The sequence below is a fragment of the Aquarana catesbeiana genome, linkage group LG01 (genome assembly GCF_042186555.1).
Source record: "Aquarana catesbeiana isolate 2022-GZ linkage group LG01, ASM4218655v1, whole genome shotgun sequence".
NCBI classification, from domain to species: domain Eukaryota; kingdom Metazoa; phylum Chordata; class Amphibia; order Anura; family Ranidae; genus Aquarana; species Aquarana catesbeiana.
The window spans coordinates 967,063,235-967,083,938 of NC_133324.1; the positions used below are offsets into that span (position 1 = coordinate 967,063,235).

The 20,704-nt window shown below is 44.1% G+C and overlaps 1 protein-coding gene across 1 annotated transcript in view; it reads right to left on the reverse strand.

Annotated features, from left to right (window-relative positions):
* Window positions 1–6,793: 6,793 nt before the first annotated feature.
* LOC141128817 (uncharacterized) overlaps window positions 6,794–20,704 on the reverse strand; it is a 40,606-nt gene continuing 26,695 nt past the window's right edge. Inside the window, exons 5-6 of the mRNA XM_073616355.1 lie at window positions 15,717–15,864; window positions 6,794–7,030 (exon numbers count right to left, since the gene is read on the reverse strand). Coding sequence (XP_073472456.1) covers window positions 6,905–7,030; window positions 15,717–15,864 — 274 coding nt within the window. The 3' untranslated portion in view covers window positions 6,794–6,904. The remainder of the gene's footprint in view (window positions 7,031–15,716; window positions 15,865–20,704) is intronic.

The following is a 20,704-nucleotide window of genomic DNA, read 5'->3' on the forward strand; positions in this document are numbered from 1 at the left end:
CACAGCCATTAATGTCTAAACATGGTAAGCTGGCAATCAAAGTGAGTACACCCCTAAGTGAAAATGTCCAAATTTGGCTCAAAGTGTCAATATTTTGTGTGGCCACCATTATTTTCCAGCACTGCCTTAACCCTCTTGGCATAGAGTTCACCAGAGCTTCAAAGGCTGCCACTGGAGTCCTCTTCCACTCCTCCATGACCACATCACAAAGCTGGTGGATGTTAGAGACTTTGTGCTCCTCCACCTTCTGTTTGAGGATGCCCCACAGATGCTCAATAGGGTTTAGGTCTGGAGACATGCTTGGCCAGTCCATCACCTTTACCCTCAGCTTCTTAAGCAAGGCAGTGGTCGTCTTGGAGGTGTGTTTGGGGTCATTATGTTGGAATACTGCCCTGTGGCCCAGTCTCTGAAGGGAGGGGATCATGCTCTGCTTCAGTATGTCACAGTACATGTTGGCATTCATGGTTCCCTCAATGAACTGTAGCTCTTCAGTGTCGGCAGCACTCATGCAGCCCTAGATCATGACACTCCCACCACCATGCTTGACTGTAGGCAGGACACACTTGTCTTTCTACTCCTCACCTGGTTGCCGCCACACACGCTTGACACCATCTGAACCAAATAAGTTTATCTTGGTCTCATCAGACCACAGGACATGGTTCCAGTAATCCATGTCCTTAGTCTGCTTGTCTTCAGCAAACTGTTTGCGGACTTTCTTGTGCATCATCTTAAGAAGAGGTTTCCTTCTGGGACGACAGCCATGCTGACCAATTTGATACAGTGTGCGGCGTATGTCTGAGCACTGACAGGCAGACCCCCATCTACCTCCGCAGCAATGCTGGCAGCACTCATACGTCTATTTCCCAAAGACAACCTCTGGATATGACGCTGAGCTCGTGCACTCAGCTTCTTTGGTTGACCATGGTGAGGCTTGTTCTGAGTGGAACCTGTCCTGTTATACCGCTGTATGGTCTTGGTCACCATGCTGCAGTTCAGTCTCAGGGTCTTGGCAATCCTATTATAGCCTAGGCCATCTTTATGTAGAGCAACAATTATTTTTTTCAGATCCTCAGAGAGTTCTTTGCCATGAGGTGCCATGTTGAACTTCCAGTGTCCAGTATGAGAGAGTGAGAGCGATAACACCAAATTTAACACACCTGCTCCCCATTCACACCTGAGACCTTGTATCTCTAAAGAGTCACATGACACTGGGGAGGGAAAATGGCTAATTGGGCCAAATTTGGACATTTTCACTTAGGGGTGTACTCACTTTTGTTGCCAGTGGTTTAGACATTAATGGCTGTGTGTTGAGTTATTTTGAGGGGACAGCAAATTTACACTGTTATACAAGCTGTACACTCACTACTTTACATTGTAGACAAGTGTCATTTCTTCAGTGTTGTCACATGAAAAGATAGAAGAAAATATTTACAAAAATGTGAGGGGTGTACTTACTTTTGTGAGATACTGTATATATATACACACACACAGTATATGTGTATTGGATTGATGGCACGGGTATTATTATTACTGGCACTGGCATCAATGCTGGGGGTTATTGTACTCCAGCTTCTTCAATGTGCATTGCGATATGCTGAAAAACATGCAGCAAGACTGGAATTTTTAGGCATTTAGGTATGTTATAGCATGGGTGGTCTAATTGATGGAATGCACTGCTATTTGAAGTGTCAGGGGTCACACTTAAAGAGGAGGTCCGCCTACCCCTGCAAAAATTAAAAGCCAGCAGCTACACATACTGCAGTTGCTGACTTTTATTAATAGGACACTTACCTGTCCTGGAGTCCAGCGATGTCGGCACTGCAGCTGTTGTCTCAGTCAGCTGTCCGGTGCTGCCGCCACCATTGCGGGTAAGGGAACCCAGTGTAGCCTTACAACTTCATGCCGGGAACCCTACTGCGCATGAGCAAGGCTCTGCTCCTCTCTCCTACTGGCCCGGAAGGCGGGGGAAGAAGGAGAGGGAGCCGAGCAGTGATGTCAACGGCCGAGACTCCTGGAAGTGGGAACAGGATACCTGACAAAGACAGGTATCCTCTCCCCCCACCCCCCGAAAGGTGACAAATGTGGCACTGAAGGGGGGAAGGAGACAAATGAGCGGAAGTTCCACTTTTGGGTGGAATTCCTCTTTAAGGCCCTTTATAATTTCCAAGTTGACCACCACTGCTTTAGCACTTTATAACATTCAGACTATTTAGCAAGTCTGAAATTTACCAGAAGAGCCAGTGCATAGGTGGGCTACTCATCCCTTCTATTGATGGCTTATGAACTGGGTTTTCAGAAAACCCAAACTTCTTGTCTTCTCCCCCCCACCCCGCTTAGAATTAGTGTCAGTGTATTGTTCTCCCTCCCCCTGCTTAGAATTAGTGTCAGTGTAATGTTCTACCTCCCACATAGAATTAGTGTCAGTGTATTGTTCTCCCTCCCACATAGAATTAGTGTCAGTGTAATGTTCTCCCTCCCCCGCTTAGAATTAGTGTCAGTGTAATGTTCTCCCTCCCCCGCTTAGAATTAGTGTCAGTGTAATGTTCTCCCTCCCACATAGAATTAGCCTCAGTGTATTGTTCTCCCTCCTCCACTTAGAATTAGTGTCAGTGTAATGTTCTCCCTCCCCGCTTAAAATTAGTGTCAGTGCAATGTTCTCCCTCCCCCACTTAGAATTAGTGTCAGTGTATTGTTCTCCCTCCCCCGCTTAGAATTAGTGTCAGTGTATTGTTCTCCCTCCCCCACTTAGAATTAGTGTCAGTGTATTGATCTCCCTCCCCCGCTTAGAATTAGTGTCAGTGTATTGTTCTCCCTCCTCCTCTTAGATCTAGCGTCAGTGTAATGTTCTCCCTCCCCCTCTTAGAATTAGTGTCAGTGTATTGTTCTCCCTCCCCCGCTTAGAATTAGTGTCAGTGTATTGTTCTCCCTCCCCCACTCAGAATTAGTGTCAGTATATTGTTCTCCCTCCCTGACTTAGAATTAGTGTCAGTGTATTGTTCTCCCTCCCCCGCTTAGAATTAGTGTCAGTGTGTTGTTCTCCTTCCCCCACTTAGAATTAGTGTCAGTGTATTGTTCTCCTTCCCCCACTTAGAATTAGTGTCAGTGTATTGTTCTCCCTCTACCACATAGAATTAGTGTCAGTGTATTGTTCTCCCTCCACCACATAGAATTAGTGCCAGTGTATTGTTCTCCCTCCCACTTAGAATTAGTGTCAGTGTAATGTTCTCCCTCCCCCGCTTAGAATTAGTGTCAGTGTATTGTTCTCCCTCCACCACTTAGAATTAGTGTCAGTGTATTGTTCTCTCTCCCCCGCTTAGAATTAGTGTCAGTGTATTGTTCTCCCTCCCCTGCTTAGAATTTGTGTCAGTGTATTGTTCTCTCTCCCCTGCTTAGAATTAGTGTCAGTGTATTGTACTCCCTCCCCTGCTTAGAATTAGTGTCAGTGTAATGTTCTCCCTCCCCTGCTTAGAATTAGTGTCAGTGTATTGTTCTCCCTCCCCTGCTTAGAATTAGTGTCAGTGTATTGTTCTCCCTCCCCTGCTTAGAATTAGTGTCAGTGTATTGTTCTCCCTCCCCTGCTTAGAATTAGTGTCAGTGTATTGATCTCCCTCCCCTGCTTAGAATTAGTGTCCGTGTATTGTTCTCCCTCCCCTGCTTAGAATTTGTGTCAGTGTATTGTTCTCTCTCCCCCACTTAGAATTAGTGTCAGTGTATTGTACTCCCTCCCCTGCTTAGAATTAGTGTCAGTGTAATGTTCTCCCTCCCCTGCTTAGAATTAGTGTCAGTGTATTGTTCTCCCTCCCCTGCTTAGAATTAGTGTCAGTGTAATGTTCTCCCTCCCCTGCTTAGAATTAGTGTCAGTGTATTGTTCTCCCTCCTACGCTTAGAATTAGTGTCAGTGTATTGTTCTCCCTCCCCTGCTTAGAATTAGTGTCAGTGTATTGTTCTCCCTCCCCTGCTTAGAATTAGTGTCAGTGTATTGATCTCCCTCCCCTGCTTAGAATTAGTGTCCGTGTATTGTTCTCCCTCCCCTGCTTAGAATTAGTGTCAGTGTATTGTTCTCCTTCCCCCACTTAGAATTAGTGTCAGTGTATTGTTCTCCCTCCCCCACATAGAATTAGTGTCAGTGTATTGATCTCCCTCCCCCGCTTAGAATTAGTGTCAGTGTATTGTTCTCCCTCCCCCCGCTTAGAATTAGTGTCAGTGTATTGTTCTCCCTCCCCCGCTTAGAATTAGTGTCAGTGTATTGTTCTCCTTCCCCCACTTAGAATTAGTGTCAGTGTATTGTTCTCCTTCCCCCACTTAGAATTAGTGTCAGTGTATTGTTCTCCCTCCACCACATAGAATTAGTGTCAGTGTATTGTTCTCCCTCCACCACTTAGAATTAGTGTCAGTGTAATGTTCTCCCTCCCCCGCTTAGAATTAGTGTCAGTATATTGTTCTCCCTCCCCTGCTTAGAATTAGTGTCAGTGTATTGTTCTCTCTCCCCCGCTTAGAATTAGTGTCAGTGTATTGTTCTCCCTCCCCTGCTTAGAATTTGTGTCAGTGTATTGTTCTCTCTCCCCTGCTTAGAATTAGTGTCAGTGTATTGTGCTCCCTCCCCTGCTTAGAATTAGTGTCAGTGTAATGTTCTCCCTCCCCTGCTTAGAATTAGTGTCAGTGTATTGTTCTCCCTCCCCTGCTTAGAATTAGTGTCAGTGTATTGTTCTCCCTCCCCTGCTTAGTGTCAGTGTATTGTTCTCCCTCCCCTGCTTAGAATTAGTGTCAGTGTATTGATCTCCCTCCCCTGCTTAGAATTAGTGTCCGTGTATTGTTCTCCCTCCCCTGCTTAGAATTTGTGTCAGTGTATTGTTCTCTCTCCCCCACTTAGAATTAGTGTCAGTGTATTGTACTCCCTCCCCTGCTTAGAATTAGTGTCAGTGTAATGTTCTCCCTCCCCTGCTTAGAATTAGTGTCAGTGTATTGTTCTCCCTCCCCTGCTTAGAATTAGTGTCAGTGTAATGTTTTCCCTCCCCTGCTTAGAATTAGTGTCAGTGTATTGTTCTCCCTCCTACGCTTAGAATTAGTGTCAGTGTATTGTTCTCCCTCCCCTGCTTAGAATTAGTGTCAGTGTATTGTTCTCCCTCCCCCGCTTAGAATTAGTGTCAGTGTATTGTTCTCCCTCCCCCCGCTTAGAATTAGTGTCAGTGTGTTGTTCTCCTTCCCCCACTTAGAATTAGTGTCAGTGTATTGTTCTCCTTCCCCCACTTCCCCCACTTAGAATTAGTGTCAGTGTATTGTTCTCCCTCCCCCACATAGAATTAGTGTCAGTGTAATGTTCTCCCTCCCCCACATAGAATTAGTGTCAATGTATTTTTTTCTCTCCGTCGTCATATTGAGAAAGGATGAGGAGTGATAATTATTGTTGTTGAGGTCAGAGTTCACTAGGCGGTATAGATTGTAAAATTCGTCTATCTAAAAACATGAAATTTTTTCCACAACAACTAGGTTCATCCAGAGAGAGGCATTTATTGGGTCCCAGCACAGAACAAAGTTCACAGAGTACTTGTAAGAGATGACACAATCCAGCAGAAAATAAGTAAATCGTACAATTAACATCAGCCTTCAGAGTCTCATTCATCATTCATGTCATAGAAAGCACAGAGACCCTACACCATCCGGCATATATGTCCAATCTATAATATACACCTAGGTAGCTTCCATGCATGCAATAACATATACTATAATCTAGACCTGTGCTTTCCTAATCATAAAGAATAAAATAACAACTTAACATGAAAATACCCCACTTGCAATTACTGGAAATACCATTTTAAAGTCACATTAGTGTTTACCAGGTAAACCCTGAGTGTCATTCCCATGAATACCCCATCAGATCGAATTACCATCAATAATTACTTCTTGTATGGTCAAATAATATTCTTTATCATCCTTAAGAATGCAAACAATGTACCCTTTGAAATGCCTAATTACATAAACAGGTTATATATATATACTGTAAATACCTTATATTGTCAAAAGTATTGGGACACCTGCCTTTACACGCACATGAACTTTTATGGCATCCCAGTCTTAGTCCGTAGGGTTCAATAATGAGTTGTCCCACCCTTTGCAGCAATAACAGCTTCAACTATTCTGGGAAGGCTGTCCACAAGGTTTAGGAGTGTGTCTATGGGAACGTTTTTGACCATTCTTCCAAAAGTGCATTTGTGAGATCAGGCACTGATGTTGGACGAGAAGGCCTGGCTCACAGTCTCCACTCGAATTCATCCCAAAGGTGTTCTGTCAGGTTGAGGTCAGGACTCTGTGCAGACCAGTCAAGTTGCTCCACCCCCAAACTCACTCATCCATGTCTTTATGGACCTTGCTTTCTGCACTGCTGCGCAGTCACGTCGGAAGAGGAAGGGGCCATCCCCAAACTGTTCCCACAAAGTTGAGAGCATGAAATTGTCCAAGATGTCTTGGTATTCTGATGCCTGAGTTCCCTTCACTGAAACTAAGGGGCCAAGCCCAACCCCACACCATAATCCCCCCTCCCTAAATGATTAAGGCCAGTGCACAAAGCAAGGCCCATAAAGACATGGATGAGTGAGTTTGGGGTGGAGGAACTTGAGTCCTGACCTCAACCTGATAGGGATGAATTAGAGAGGAGACTGCGAGCCAGGCCTTCTCGTCCAACATCAGTGCCTGACCTAACAAATGCTCTTCTGGAAGAATGGTCAAACATCCTCATAGACACACTCCTAATCCTTGTGGACAGCCTTCCCAGAACAGTTGAAGCTCCAAAGGGTGGGCCAACTCATTATTGAACCATACGGACTAAGACTGGGATGGCGTCCCAATATTTTTGACAATAAAATGTATATTTGTAAAACCACACCCACAATACACTACAACTAAGTCTTCATTTGTTCGTCTTTTCTTCCTTCTTATACCCCGGGATTGTGTAATGAGCCGCCATGTCCCTCCATGTCTGTCGCTGGATCTCCCTGTTGATCTGTGGTAGATACTCCTTCAAATTCTCCTGGATCTGGAAAATATTTACATAGAATATAATGTACTCCCCGTTGCAACTATTAACCATAGTGGGATTGATCTCGGAGTTAGGTGACCCTATATCCATACAAAGCCACAATGCATTTCTAAAAGTCATGGACCTCCCAGGTGCATTCTGATATCCTTTAAAACAACCTCTACCCACATTTTATTAAAAGGCTACACCTTAAAAGCAGACATGTACTCATAGGTGCACGTGTATCTTTATGGTGCAAAGATGCCCAGAGGCATGAAACCCAAGTCACAATGTAATAATGGTAGCCTTCAGCTTTTAGAGTGCTGGGCCATTCTTGACCTCGTGCACCCGTGCTACACACGGGTCACTGTAAAGTTAGATATCGAGGGGTAGAGCTACATTTTCTTTTTGATATCATGACAGTGCTAGGTACTGCCACTGTGTGACTATAGGCTAAAGACACACACGATTCTAAAAGATAGAGTTTCGAGAGGCTATGGAGTATTTTTTATGAGTGAAGGAGACTGTTTTTTAGTGTTCTTCAGGTTTGGTAATCCCAGATAGGTGAATCCAAAGGCTTCAAAGAGTTTTGGGTGGGTTGAAGGCTTCAATTCTGTGTCCAGGTCTTCCTGGAGATCTGCAGGTTATGTGAATGTGCAGGTGTGCACAGTTGTTATAAGCTAGCACATTTCAATAGTTCAGGGCTCCATCCGGGAGGTCTCAGCCTAGAAATCAGGTGGGCCTCTCTGGAGAGGTCAGGGCGTGGGCCTGTGCCGCATGGAGCTGTCTCAAAGCAGAAGCCTGTACAGGCATGTGGGCATTTGGAAAAATTAGAATCGCGCTACCCATAAGATTCTGACCAAGAATCAAACCGGTATCGTAAATATACCAAATATTGTGGAGAATTAGGTATATGTGTATGACGTGAATAGGAAAAATGTGGTATAAATGAAAAATTGCAATAAAAATTAATTAGTGCAAATACAACTTAATAAATGAAAAACAAAATCAATAAGTCCATGGGTGATTAATTGATAAGAATAAACGTCACTGTTGGTAAAATATAAGTCCATAAATTGTTGAAAAAATATGAAAAAGTAATTAAAATCAGGATCTAGTGAACAAGCAAATGAAAATCACCAGTGCATAGTAAAAAAGTCCATGAATTGTGGACAAGCTGTCCTCAAAACGTTGTGAGAAAAAAAATGTGTTGAATCCACCACCAAATCAGCAGAAATAAACTCTTACCAGAGTTCCATGATCCCCCATTACAGAGGATCAGGGAATGCGTGCAAGAAATCACAACCTGGCTCCAAGGAACAGCAAACACAGTCACAGGTACTGGGCAGCCCCTTCACGGCCGGTCAGACCATCATATGGATACTGTGGTGCATAAAAGATATAAACACTCCATAGTGTAAAACCTGGTAGTTGTTTTATTGTTTAAAAAGAGAGAAACACACTTGAAATGTTGCAGTATAAAAGAGCCTGAAGTCTGATGTGCCCTGCCGGAGCACAAACGGACAACCCCTCCTTCTGGGTAAGCGAATTGAGCATGAGGTGATGTCAGCACGTCGCTCCTCCCTACGCGTTTCGTAATAACTTACGTCATCCAGGGGCATTTGTTTGCTGGCATGTTAAAGGAGACCTCAGAGACCAACCCAAAGATGATAACATTTTGTTAGCCAGGAATCATTTTTGTTTAACCGATGCAACAGCGAAAAACCACCCTGCGAGGGCAACTATTATTGTTTGAACTGTCTTTTGTTTTTGAATAAATGTGGGCCAATCTGCCCTCAAACATAGCTCCTGTCTGGACAGTGGTGTAACTAGAACCTTCAGGGCCACAGTGCAAGAAACCATGCAGAGAAGGCCCCCTGACCTCCCTTGCCAGGGCTCTTCCCTCCGAACTTGGTGGTGGAAAATGCGACCTTTGTGACCCCGGGGACAGGAGTTTTTTTTTTTTATTATTTTTTTACCATTTCTTACAATATTATTTTTTAATCATTTGTTACAATTTTTTAAAGAGCCCCGTGGGGGGAGCTTTGGTGCGATATCAGGGGTCAAAACAGACCTCTGATGTTCCACCTCTAAGACAGAGAAAGGAAATGGAGGACACAGAACTCAATCTCCATCTCTGCAGCCTCAGCTGCACAGACTGAATGGACAGGAATAGCTCTGTACAGAGCTTCCCATTCATTCACAAACTGAAGCATAGGACACACAGTTTACCATGCTTCAGCTATGAATAGACAGTCAGTGATCGGTACAGATCACTGACTCCATTCATTAGGACAAGGAAGGGGCCAGTAAATAACACATTTACCACCCTCTTCCCAGCTCTCCATCCTGGCACATTCCCTCGCAGTGGCCCGGTGGGAGAGGTGAGGGAGTAGAGCTGCGGGGAATGAGGGGGGCCAGAGGAGAGCCCACGGGGACAGGAAGCAGCTGGATAGGAGTAGCGGCGGGACGGCTGCAGACAGAGGTACTGATCATTCAGCCGCTGAATGCTTGCGGGAGGAAGAGGAGCAGACATCGGTGGCTGCAGGAGTAAAATGGAGAGCATGGGGCCCTGCAACCCTTATAGGTACGCTCCTGCTATAAAACAGGAAGAAGTTCTGGACGGCCGCACTCCAAAAAAGTTTTTTGCCTTCTATTCAAAAAATGAAATAAAAAATACATGCCACAGCAGAACGGACAGAAGAGCTGACGCGTTTCACACTAACAAACAGTGCTTAGTCATAGCTAATAATCACAGAAATGAACATTGTATACATACTTTTTCATTGTAGACCATGTGACCAGAGAATTTGCTTAATGAATTGATTGACCAATAAACTTGATTGATCACCTGAAATCTCAACACATTCTGGTGTGCCCATAATAAATATCTATGTGCAGGTGTGTATATGGAAAAATTTCAATAACAAATACATGGAGCTCATAAAGCTCATAAATATCGTTCTCCTTACAGAACCAGAAGAAACGCCCATCTTTCTTAAAACCTCTGTCCAATTTGAAATGGAAGTTTGACAATATTTTTTAACAGGTAAGCAGGTGCTTGTGGGGTACTGTTCAATGTATTTCTGCTGGTGTGTTAATTGCACTGTGCAGCTATGTAGTTAGTTCAGGATGAGAAGGGGTGGAAGTGGTTCTAAAGGCTGAGGCTCGGTTCACACTGGAACCGGCGGCGGATCCCACAGGAATGCTGTGCGTCCCCGTTCTCCATTTCAGGGCCAAGTCTTTGCCTGAATTCAGCTCTGAAACAAAGACGCTCAGCGTTTTGTGTGCAGTGTGCTCCGCAGCCTCTCCGGAGACATGTGAACTGGCTCCATAGACAGACGGTCACATTCTCCTGCTATGCGAATTGGATGCGGGGAAACCCCACATCCAATTTGCATAGGTGTGAACCCAGATAAAATAACCATACTCTTTGCAGCAGCCCCCCCTCCCACCTAATACTTACCTGAGCCCCATCTCTCGATCCATCGATGTGCATGAAAGCCTTGGCTCTCTCGGGACTCTCCCTCCTCATTGGCTGAGACAGTCAGCTGTCAATCACAGCCAGTGAGTGAATGTGAGTAAAATTGGCGCCAACCTGAAGTGGAAAAAATAAACAAAAAACAAAAAGTGTACGGCTGCCCCTTTAAATAGATCCCCCACTTCAAAGCAAAAAAATTATATTAAAAGTAAGGCGCTTCCACACAACCTAGAAAATAAAAATAAAAATACAGAACCATCAATCAAAACAACTCAATTCACTTTAACAAACTCAGTCCACTTGATGTGAAATAAAAAAAGCAAAGTGATGAATATATTTCATATTAAAGGGGTTGTAAAGTCAGAAGTTTTTTTAGCTTGATCCCTCAGCCCCCCCCCCCCCCAACACTTACCTGAGGTCCCTCTCTGTCTCGCGATGTCCACAAGTGTCTCAGCCATCTGAGATTCTCCCTCCTGATTGGCTGAGACACAGCAGCGGCGCCATTGGCTGCAACTGCTGTCAATCACAGTCAGCCAACCAAACAGGAGAGAGAGGGGGCGGGGCCGGGTCGGGGCTCTGTGTCTGAATGGATACACGGAGCTGTGACTCGGCTCAGGTGCCCCCCATAGCAAGCTGCTTGCTGTGTGGACACTAAACAGGAGGGAGGAGCCAGGAGAACCGAAGTGGGACCCGAGAAGAGGAGGATTAGGGCTGCTCTGTGCAAATCCACTGCAACAGAGACGGTAAGTGTAACATGTTTGTTATTTTTATAGGAAAAAAAAAACAAGACTTTACAATCACTTTAAAAATAAAAAGTTCATGTAAAATAGTCCTTATGAGAAACTCCAACCACCGTGCCTTCTAATGAAAAAGTGCTCAAATGGTTCCTTCAATTTATTCTCCACCACTGTGTGAACAAATAGGACCCTTAAGGCCCATACACACGATCAGACTTTTTGACAACAAACATGCAAATTACCTGTTTTAAGGCAACATCCGACCGCGTGTACGCTCCATCAGACAAACTTTTTTCGGTTTTCATCGGACAAATGTTGGCTGTGCAAACAGACAAACTTTTTCTGGCAACAAAAGTCCTATGGTGCAAAATCCCATCGTGCGTACACAAGTCCATAGGACTTTAGTCCAAAGTACAAACACGCATGCTCTGAACCAATGCAAAAGATCAGACAACAATACAGAAGTGGACCAAAGGGTGGCGTTAAAGAGCTGAAAAACCACGTGATTTGGTGAAAGTTGGCTGAAAAAGTCCTGCCGTGTGCATGCATACCAAGTTCACGGCCAAAGCCCTTTGGACAGAAATCCACGGAAAAGTTTGTTTGAAGTCCGATCGTGTGTATGAGGCTTTACAAGCAATATACAACAAATGAGCCTTTGATAACTTGGGTTATCACCCGTTTTCTAGTAGCAGTTGGGGAGGTCCACACATGTAATGCCTTATGGAAGTGAACCAGCCACTGACCTCTCAGACTCCTTTGCTCTCTCCCCAGCAGTCCAGACATGAGTTTGTTCAAGTGAATTGAGTTGTTTGATTGACGGTTTTGTATTTTTAATTTTTTTATGTAGCTCATCATTGCTACTACTTACTAACATCAACCATATCACCTAGGGTTGCCACCTTTTCATCAAGCCAAACCCGAACACTTTAGCAGCATTCAGAATGCAAGGTTGAGGAGGGCGTTACGTACACAGTGCAGGGTTCAGGAGTGCGTTATGTACAGAGTACGGGGTTCAGGAGTGCATTATGTACAGAGTGCGGGGTTCAGGAGTGTGTTATGTACAGAGTACGGGGTTCAGGAGTGCGTTATGTTCAGACTGCGGGGTTCAGGAGTGCGTTATGTTCAGACTGTGGGGTTCAGGAGTGCGTTATGTTTAGAGTGCGGGGTTCAGGAGTGCGTTACGTTCAGAGTGCTGGGTTCAGGAGTGCGTTATGTGCAGAGTGTGGGGTTCAGGAGTGCGTTACGTTCAGAGTGCGGGATTCAGGAGTTTGTTATGTACAAAGTATGGGGTTCAGGAGTGCATTATGTACAGAGTACGGGGTTCAGGAGTGCGTTATGTTCAGAGTGCGGGGTTCAGGAATGCATTATGTACAGAGTGTGGGGTTCAGGAGTGCGCTATATACAGAATACGGGGTTCAGGAGTGCATTGCGGTCGGAGTGCGGTGTTCAGAAGTGCGTTATGAACAGAGTACGGGGTTCAGGAGTGCGTTGCGGTCGGAGTGCGGGGTTCAGGAGTACATTACGTTCAGAGTGCGGGGTTCAGGAGTGCGTTACGTTCAGAGTGCAGGGTTCAGGAGTGCGTTATGTACAGAGTGCAGGGTTCAGGAGTGCGTTATGTACAGAGTACGGGGTTCAGGAGTCCCGGGCTCCCCTGCCGAGGCACGCACATCCCCAGATGGGGATGGGCCTCCTGCTGCGATCTAGCACTCCATTCTTCATGTCTCCCAGCCAACAACTCTCCTCCAGTGGGCTGGACCTGAGCTTATGAAGGAGGCCTGCCCCCTGCCAATTCCAATTGGGGATTGGTCAGGGCTCTTCAGATGAGCTCCCTGTCACTCCAATTCCCAGCCCTGCCCCTCTTCCAGAACATTCTCCCTGGAAGCAGGGGAGGCACCCAAGAACTGAAGTACAGGTGGTCACACCCACTGCTACACTAACCACTCCCTGCCCTCCATATCAAAAACAAACAGGCCTAGCATGCAGCATAGGCCTGCCTAAATTTACCTGCCTGACAGCTATCACAAAAATCCTTACCTCTAGCACCTACCTATGGTAGAAAGTGCTACACCTATTTTCTAGGTTGTGTGAAAGCACCTTACTTTTAAAGAGGAAGTAAACCCTCATGGGTTTACTTCCTCTTTGTTTCCCTGCAAAGGTAAAGCATAATGGGCTACTATGCATCGCATAGTAGCCCATTATGTGTTACTTACCTGACACAGGAGCCTGCGTTGTCCCCGATTTCCTCGCCGGCTGGAAGCGTCCATCTTCCTTCCGGGGTCGCGGACTCCGGCTCTGTGACTGGCCGGAGTCACATGATGTCACTCGGGAGCCGCCAGTCACGGCATGACCTTCCATTGGAAAGACACAGCGTGAGATTTCTAAAGTGCGCATGCACCGAATAGGTCGCAGAAGAAGAGGGGGATCGTGGCTGCTCTGTGCAAAACTACACAAAGCTGGTAAGTATGCTCCCATCAGTCCTGGGATGTTGTTATTGCCTAATTCTTTAAATTATGCCAATTCCAGGTCACAGTATGTAATTCTGCACAGCTCTGCCCCAGAACTAGCACTTCTTCCAGGAGTCAGACCATGGTAACACCCAACACTAAATGGGAACTTTGTCTGTGTCAGGTAATAGTTGCTGTGACAAACCCTTCTCTTCAACAGGACTATGTCCACCGTAAATGCCAGTTTATTTCTCCTAAGGCAGACAGATACAACAGAACAATGAAATTCAACCACACCCCAAACGACCCAGCAAAGAGTACACAACAAAATGAGACAATATACTACAGGTAAAAGCCAGTAAATTAGAATATTTTGAAAAACTTGATTTATTTCAGTAATTGCATTCAAAAGGTGTAACTTGTACATTATATTTATTCATTGCACACAGACTGATGCATTCAAATGTTTATTTCATTTAATTTTGATGATTTGAAGTGGCAACAAATGAAAATCCAAAATTCCGTGTGTCACAAAATTAGAATATTGTGTAAGGGTCAAGATTGTGAAAAAAAACCCATTCAAAAATGTGGGGGAGATTCACAAGGAGTGGACAGCTGCTGGAGTCAGTGCTTCAAGATCCACCACCAAGAGACGCTTGAAAGACATGGGTTTCAACTGCCGCATACCTCATGTCAAGCCACTGTTGACCAAGAAACAGCGCGAAAAGCGTCTCACCTGGGCTAAGGAAAAAAAGAGCTGAACTGCTGCTGAGTGGTCCAAAGTCATGTTTTCTGACGAAAGCAAATTTTGCATTTCCTTTGGAAATCGAGGTCCCAGAGTCTGGAGGAAGACAGGAGAGGCACAGGATCCACGTTGCCTGAAGTCTAGTGTAAAGTTTCCACCATCAGTGATGGTTTGGGGTGCCATGTCATCTGCTGGTGTCGGTCCACTCTGTTTCCTGAGATCCAGGGTCAACGCAGCCGTCTACCAGCAAGTTTTAGAGCACTTCATGCTTCCTGCTGCTGACCTGCTCTATGGAGATGGAGATTTCAGGTTCCAACAGGACTTGGCGCCTGCACACAGCGCAAAATCTACCCGTGCCTGGTTTACGGACCATGGTATTTCTGTTCTAAATTGGCCAGCCAACTCCCCTGACCTTAGCCCCATAGAAAATCTGTGGGGTATTGTGAAAAGGAAGATGCAGAATGCCAGACCCAACAACGCAGAAGAGTTGAAGGCCACTATCAGAGCAACCTGGGCTCTCATAACACCTGACCAGTGCCAGAAACTCATCGACTCCATGCCACGCCGCATTAATGCAGTAATTGAGGCAAAAGGAGCTCCAACCAAGTATTGAGTATTGTACATGCTCATATTTTTCATTTTCATACTTTTCAGTTGGCCAACATTTCTATAAAATCCCTTTTTTGTATTAGCCTTAAGTAATATTCTAATTTTGTGACACACGGAATTTTGGATTTTCATTTGTTGCCACTTCAAATCATCAAAATTAAATGAAATAAACATTTGAATGCATCAGTCTGTGTGCAATGAATAAATATAATGTACAAGTTACAACTTTTGAATGCAATTACTGAAATAAATCAAGTTTTTCAAAATATTCTAATTTACTGGCTTTTACCTGTGTATATATATATATATATATATATATATATATATATATATATATATATATATATATATATATATATATATATATATATATATATATATATATCATACACACACATACAACATTCCAGTTTGGCTGTACAGTAAGTCCGATTAGTACAGATCAGATTGGATTTCTCGGTCACCCAGTGCCCCTATTAGAGACACAGGGTGATTTACACATAAGAGGGGCCGGGGAAGCTGGGCACGGAGTTTCCAGAGCTCTCCAAGGTAAGCTTAGTTACACAAACACCCCACCCAAAGTGACTCCTGTCACAGTTGCCCTGACCGGTTCCTTTTAGGCATTCCTGTTATTTTACTTTTATTTTAGCACGCAGTGCATCACAACGTCACTCCCTAATATTATTACCTCGGTATGGATGGATGTCTGGATAACATCACCTCTGATCTTCCCTCCGCTGGCTTGTGATATGACATCATACAGTCCGCTCCACCTGTTGCTGACTTCATGGCCCTCTGAACTGGCAGTGCGAAACATAAACTTTCCTGAGCGGGAACTGAAGAACAATAGAGGAAGGAGTGTGACTAAAGGTACACACAGACACGGTATATGACAATGATAATGATACAATAGTTTACATACATTTATGTAACATATTAGAAAAGATTTAATATTGTCTCATCATCATTCTAGGATGAACATCTTAAAGTAAAGCAGTCAGGCAATGGACATTCAACTATGAACACTGAAATAATCCGAACGTCCGGTCTCAGCCGTGACAGGGAGTGACAACACCTGGCTCCTCCCAACGTGTTGCGTCACTGACACATGACTTTATCAAGGGCTGAAGGCTGGGTGACAATCATAATCACCCAGCCTCCAGCCCTTGACAAAGTCATGTGTCAGTGATGCAACACATCAGATGGAGCCAAGTGACGTCACTTCCGGTCACGGCTGAGACCGGAAGTTCCGATTATTTCAGCGTTCTAAACAATGAGTCTTGCAAGCTACCAAATGAAAAGTGACTTTATCAAGGGTCATGTGACGCAATGCGTCGGGAGGAGCCAGTGACGTCATCCGATGTGCCTGATTGGTACACACAGCACGGCGCAAGGAGAGAGATCGCGGTGAGCGGCTGACTGCTCTATGCGCTGATGTTGTGTAGCATACAAGTGAGTGCATTTATTTACACCCGGCAAGGAGATTATCAGAATGGTATGGTTCATTGTGCAATGATATCCTTTCTGTTGATTGCATGAATGAAACTAAATACTGGAGAAGTGCATAAACTAATCATACGGTGAAACAGTGAACAAACCCAGGGTGAAGTTAGAACATCTATCGAACCAAGTTCAATGAGGAAGATAATCACTCTGTGACGTTTTTTTACACCAGTTTCTTTCACTTATGTCAGTACAATATTTGGACCTGATGCATATATCCATCTAGGACTATCACATGCCCTTTGGTATTATATAATGAATACTGTTTAAGGTCTAAATGGTGTGGCTCTGTCATCTGCCTTAATTAATTAATAGTACACATTATATAGTTTATTTAGTGCACTTATCTCACTATAGTAATACTAAAAAGAACATACAGCTGCTAGTAATGAACACAATCCCATATGCTTTGTGCTAGAGTATAAATAAAATCAATAAATTGCAGCTCTGTGTAAATAGATCCTATATAACTTACTAACTTAACACATAGATACATTCATATATAAGTGTCAGCAATGCATATGCAATACACAATGCTACACATGTATTCCTACAAAAGTGCAAAAAATGTATTAAATAAAAAAAATAAATGTATATTAAGCAAGTTCACAGTGAAAGTAATCAAAATATTAACCAATAAATGCTGAGTGCATGGAAAACAAAATAGTGAACCCTATTGCACATAACACATAACAAATATAAAATGGGAAAAAGCAATGTCCTGTATTAAGCAGGTTCACAGTGATAATCCAATAACGTGACTCTATCGGTGCTCCACAGAATACTGCGGTGACTTCACACACACGTGCTCCCCCCTTGCGCTCGCCGCAGGGTATGTGACCGCACAATTAAGTTTGGTCTGAGATAGCAGCTGAACCACCTCCGGCCTCAAAGTGTGATGGTCTCTGTAGGGTCACGGGAATATCAGGCCTAGCAAATCTTTGATTCCAAGTTCTCTAAAGGCAAGTTGTATCATCTGTTGGATTGGAAAGGCTATTGCTGGGAATAACGTTCCTGATTCTTAGTATCAAATGTCTTTACTCCACACCTTGTATGAAAATTCCATCACCTCGTCACCTCTTACGTCAAATTATGCCAACTAATGCCTTTGAAGGGTAGGTAGATCCCATAAGACACAATAAGAGGGGGGTAGGTATTACCCTTAACACTCCAGCAATGACACCTCCTTAGTTCCCCAGCTGTGGGCATCCTGGATTTTACCTGCAGTGTTGCAGCCCTGTCATGTAATGTTTTCCTTCTATTTACCCAGCCTGCATTCTAGCTTGTATCCATTATGCATCCCAGCCCAGCCGCTGTACCCACAGCCCAGCATCTGAAAATTAAACCTCTGCTGTACCCCAGCCTGGTCTTTGCTGCACCTGCAGCTTTTCCACTGCTATGTCCAATGGCTCTACTGCACCTCAACGTAGTTGCTGCTGCTTCCGCAGTCTTTACGGTGCTGTTTCCGCAGCCAAAGACTCCTCCGCCACCAATCTGGTCTCCACTGCACCTGCAGTCCTTCTACTGCTGAACCCACAGACTAAGTCTTTGCTGAGTCTACAGCCAAGTCATTGTTGCACCCGCAATTTGAACCTCTGCTGTACCCCAACCTGGTTTCCATTGCACCCACAGTCTCCATTGTTCCTCATCTGTACCACAGACCTGGTAACACCCACAGTCTCAGCTTCACCATCTCTGCACCTTCATTCTCCACTCCATCCAGAGTCAGAAACTCGGATCTCAGCCCCCAGCCTTATTTCTTCTGTCAGCTTCCCTGCACCTCATGTTTCTCTCTTGATTAATTTCCTAGTCACCCTGCACGAACTGTTCTCCATGTCTGCAAGTACCCATAGAGTGACCCAGGGATAAACTGCTACCAAGTCTAAACTCACCTAAGGGTGTGGAGTCTGCACTCCATGTGGTGTCTCCTGACCCCCTACAGCATCTAATGTGTAAAGTGTATCATATTGATGTGTAATTGTATTAGCCATGTCTTTTTCATGAACTTCTTTATTTTTGTTATTTATTTTTTAGCTAAAATTGCAAACTGTATACAGTCAGGTCCATAAATATTGGGACATCGACACAATTCTAATCTTTTTTTGGCTCTATACACCACCACAATGGATTTGAAATGAAATGAACAAGGTGTGCTTTAACTGCAGACTTTCAGCTTTAATTTGAGGGTATTTACATCCAAATCAGGTGAACGGTGTAGGAATTACAACAGTTTGTATATGTGCCTCCCACTTTTTAAGGGACCAAAAGTAATGGGACAGATTAACAATCATCCATCAAACTTTCACTTTTTAATACTTGGTTGCAAATCCTTTGCAGTCAATTACAGCCTGAAGTCTGGAACACATAGACATCACCAGACGTTGGGTTTCATCCTTGGTGATGCTCTGCCAGGCCTCTACTGCAACTGTCTTCAGTTCCTGCTTGTTCTTGGGGCATTTTCCCTTCAGTTTTGTCTTCAGCAAGTGAAATGCATGCTCAATCGGATTCAGGTCAGGTGATTGACTTGGCCATTGCATAACATTCCACTTCTTTCCCTTAAAAAACTCTTTGGTTGCTTTCGCAGTATGCTTCGGGTCATTGTCCATCTGCACTGCGAAGTGCTGTCCAATGAGTTCTGAAGCATTTTGCTGAATATGAGCAGATAATATTGCCCAAAACACTTCAGAATTCATCCTGCTGCTTTTGTCAGCAGTCACATCATCAATAAATACAAGAGAACCAGTTCCATTGGCAGCCATACATGCCCACGCCATGACACTACCACCACCATGCTTCACTGATGAGGTGGTATGCTTTGGATCATGAGCAGTTCCTTTCCTTCTCCATACTCTTCTCTTCCCATCACTCTTGTACAAGTTGATCTTGGTCTCATCTGTCCATAGGATGTTGTTCCAGAACTGTGAAGGCTTTTTTAGATGTTGTTTGGCAAACTCTAATCTGACCTTCCTGTTTTTGAGGCTCTTGTGGTGAACCCTCTGTATTCACTCTGGTGAAGTCTTCTCTTGATTGTTGACTTTGACACACATACACCTGCCTCCTGGAGAGTGTTCTTGATCTGGCCAACTGTTGTGAAGGGTGTTTTCTTCACCAGGGAAAGAATTCTTCGGTCATCCACCACAGTTGTTTTCCGTGGTCTTCTGGGTCTTTTGGTGTTGCTGAGCTCACCGATGCATTCTTTCTTTTTAAGGATGTTCCAAACAGTTGATTTGGCCACACCTAATGTTTTTGCTATCTCTCTGATGGGTTGTTTTTGTTTTTTCAGCCTAATGATGGCTTGCTTCACTGATAGTGACAGCTCTTTGGATCTCATATTGAGAGTTGACAGCAACAGATTCCAAATGCAAACAGCACACTTGAAATGAACTCTGGACCTTTTATCTGCTCCTTGTAAATGGGATAACGAGGGAATAACACACACCTGGCCATGAAACAGCTGAGCAGCCAATTGTCCCATTACTTTTGATCCCTTAAAAAGTGGGAGGCACATATACAAACTGTTGTAATTCCTACACTGTTCACCTGATATGGATGTAAATACCCTCAAATTAAAGCTGAAAGTCTGCAGTTAAAGCACATCTTGTTCATTTAATTTCAAATCCATTGTGGTAGTGTATAGAGCCAAAAAGATTAGAATTGTGTCGATGTCCCAATATTTAAAGGACCTGACTGTATACTACAATAAATTTCTATTTTTATATTTACCATTTATACTGGTTTTTGGTGTTATATCACCACTAGGGACTTTAAAATCCCACAAGGGGGAACCTTACTCTCTGTATATTGTACCCAGGGATGTTGGCCCAATCCCTAATCCTCTCTATCTCAACTTTTCTCTGTACCACTCAACTTGTTGCACAGTGGAGCAGGGTTCACATTTCTGTTTGTAACTCTATGCCATCTCTAATATGGAAGAAGCCATGCCCACTATTTGGGGTGACAGCATAGGCAGAATATGGCATAATGGTTATTTTAAGCAGCCCACTTTGAAGAGGTACTGTAGGAAGCAGAACACATGATAATGCCACCAGAACTGTAAAGGCCATGTGTGGCATTTCAAGCTTTTGAGAAACCTCTTTATAGTGTATTGTAAGCAGTCAAGTTGCACTGTTCCAGATGAGTCGGGTTACTGATGGTCAGATTCTTGTTTTAGTT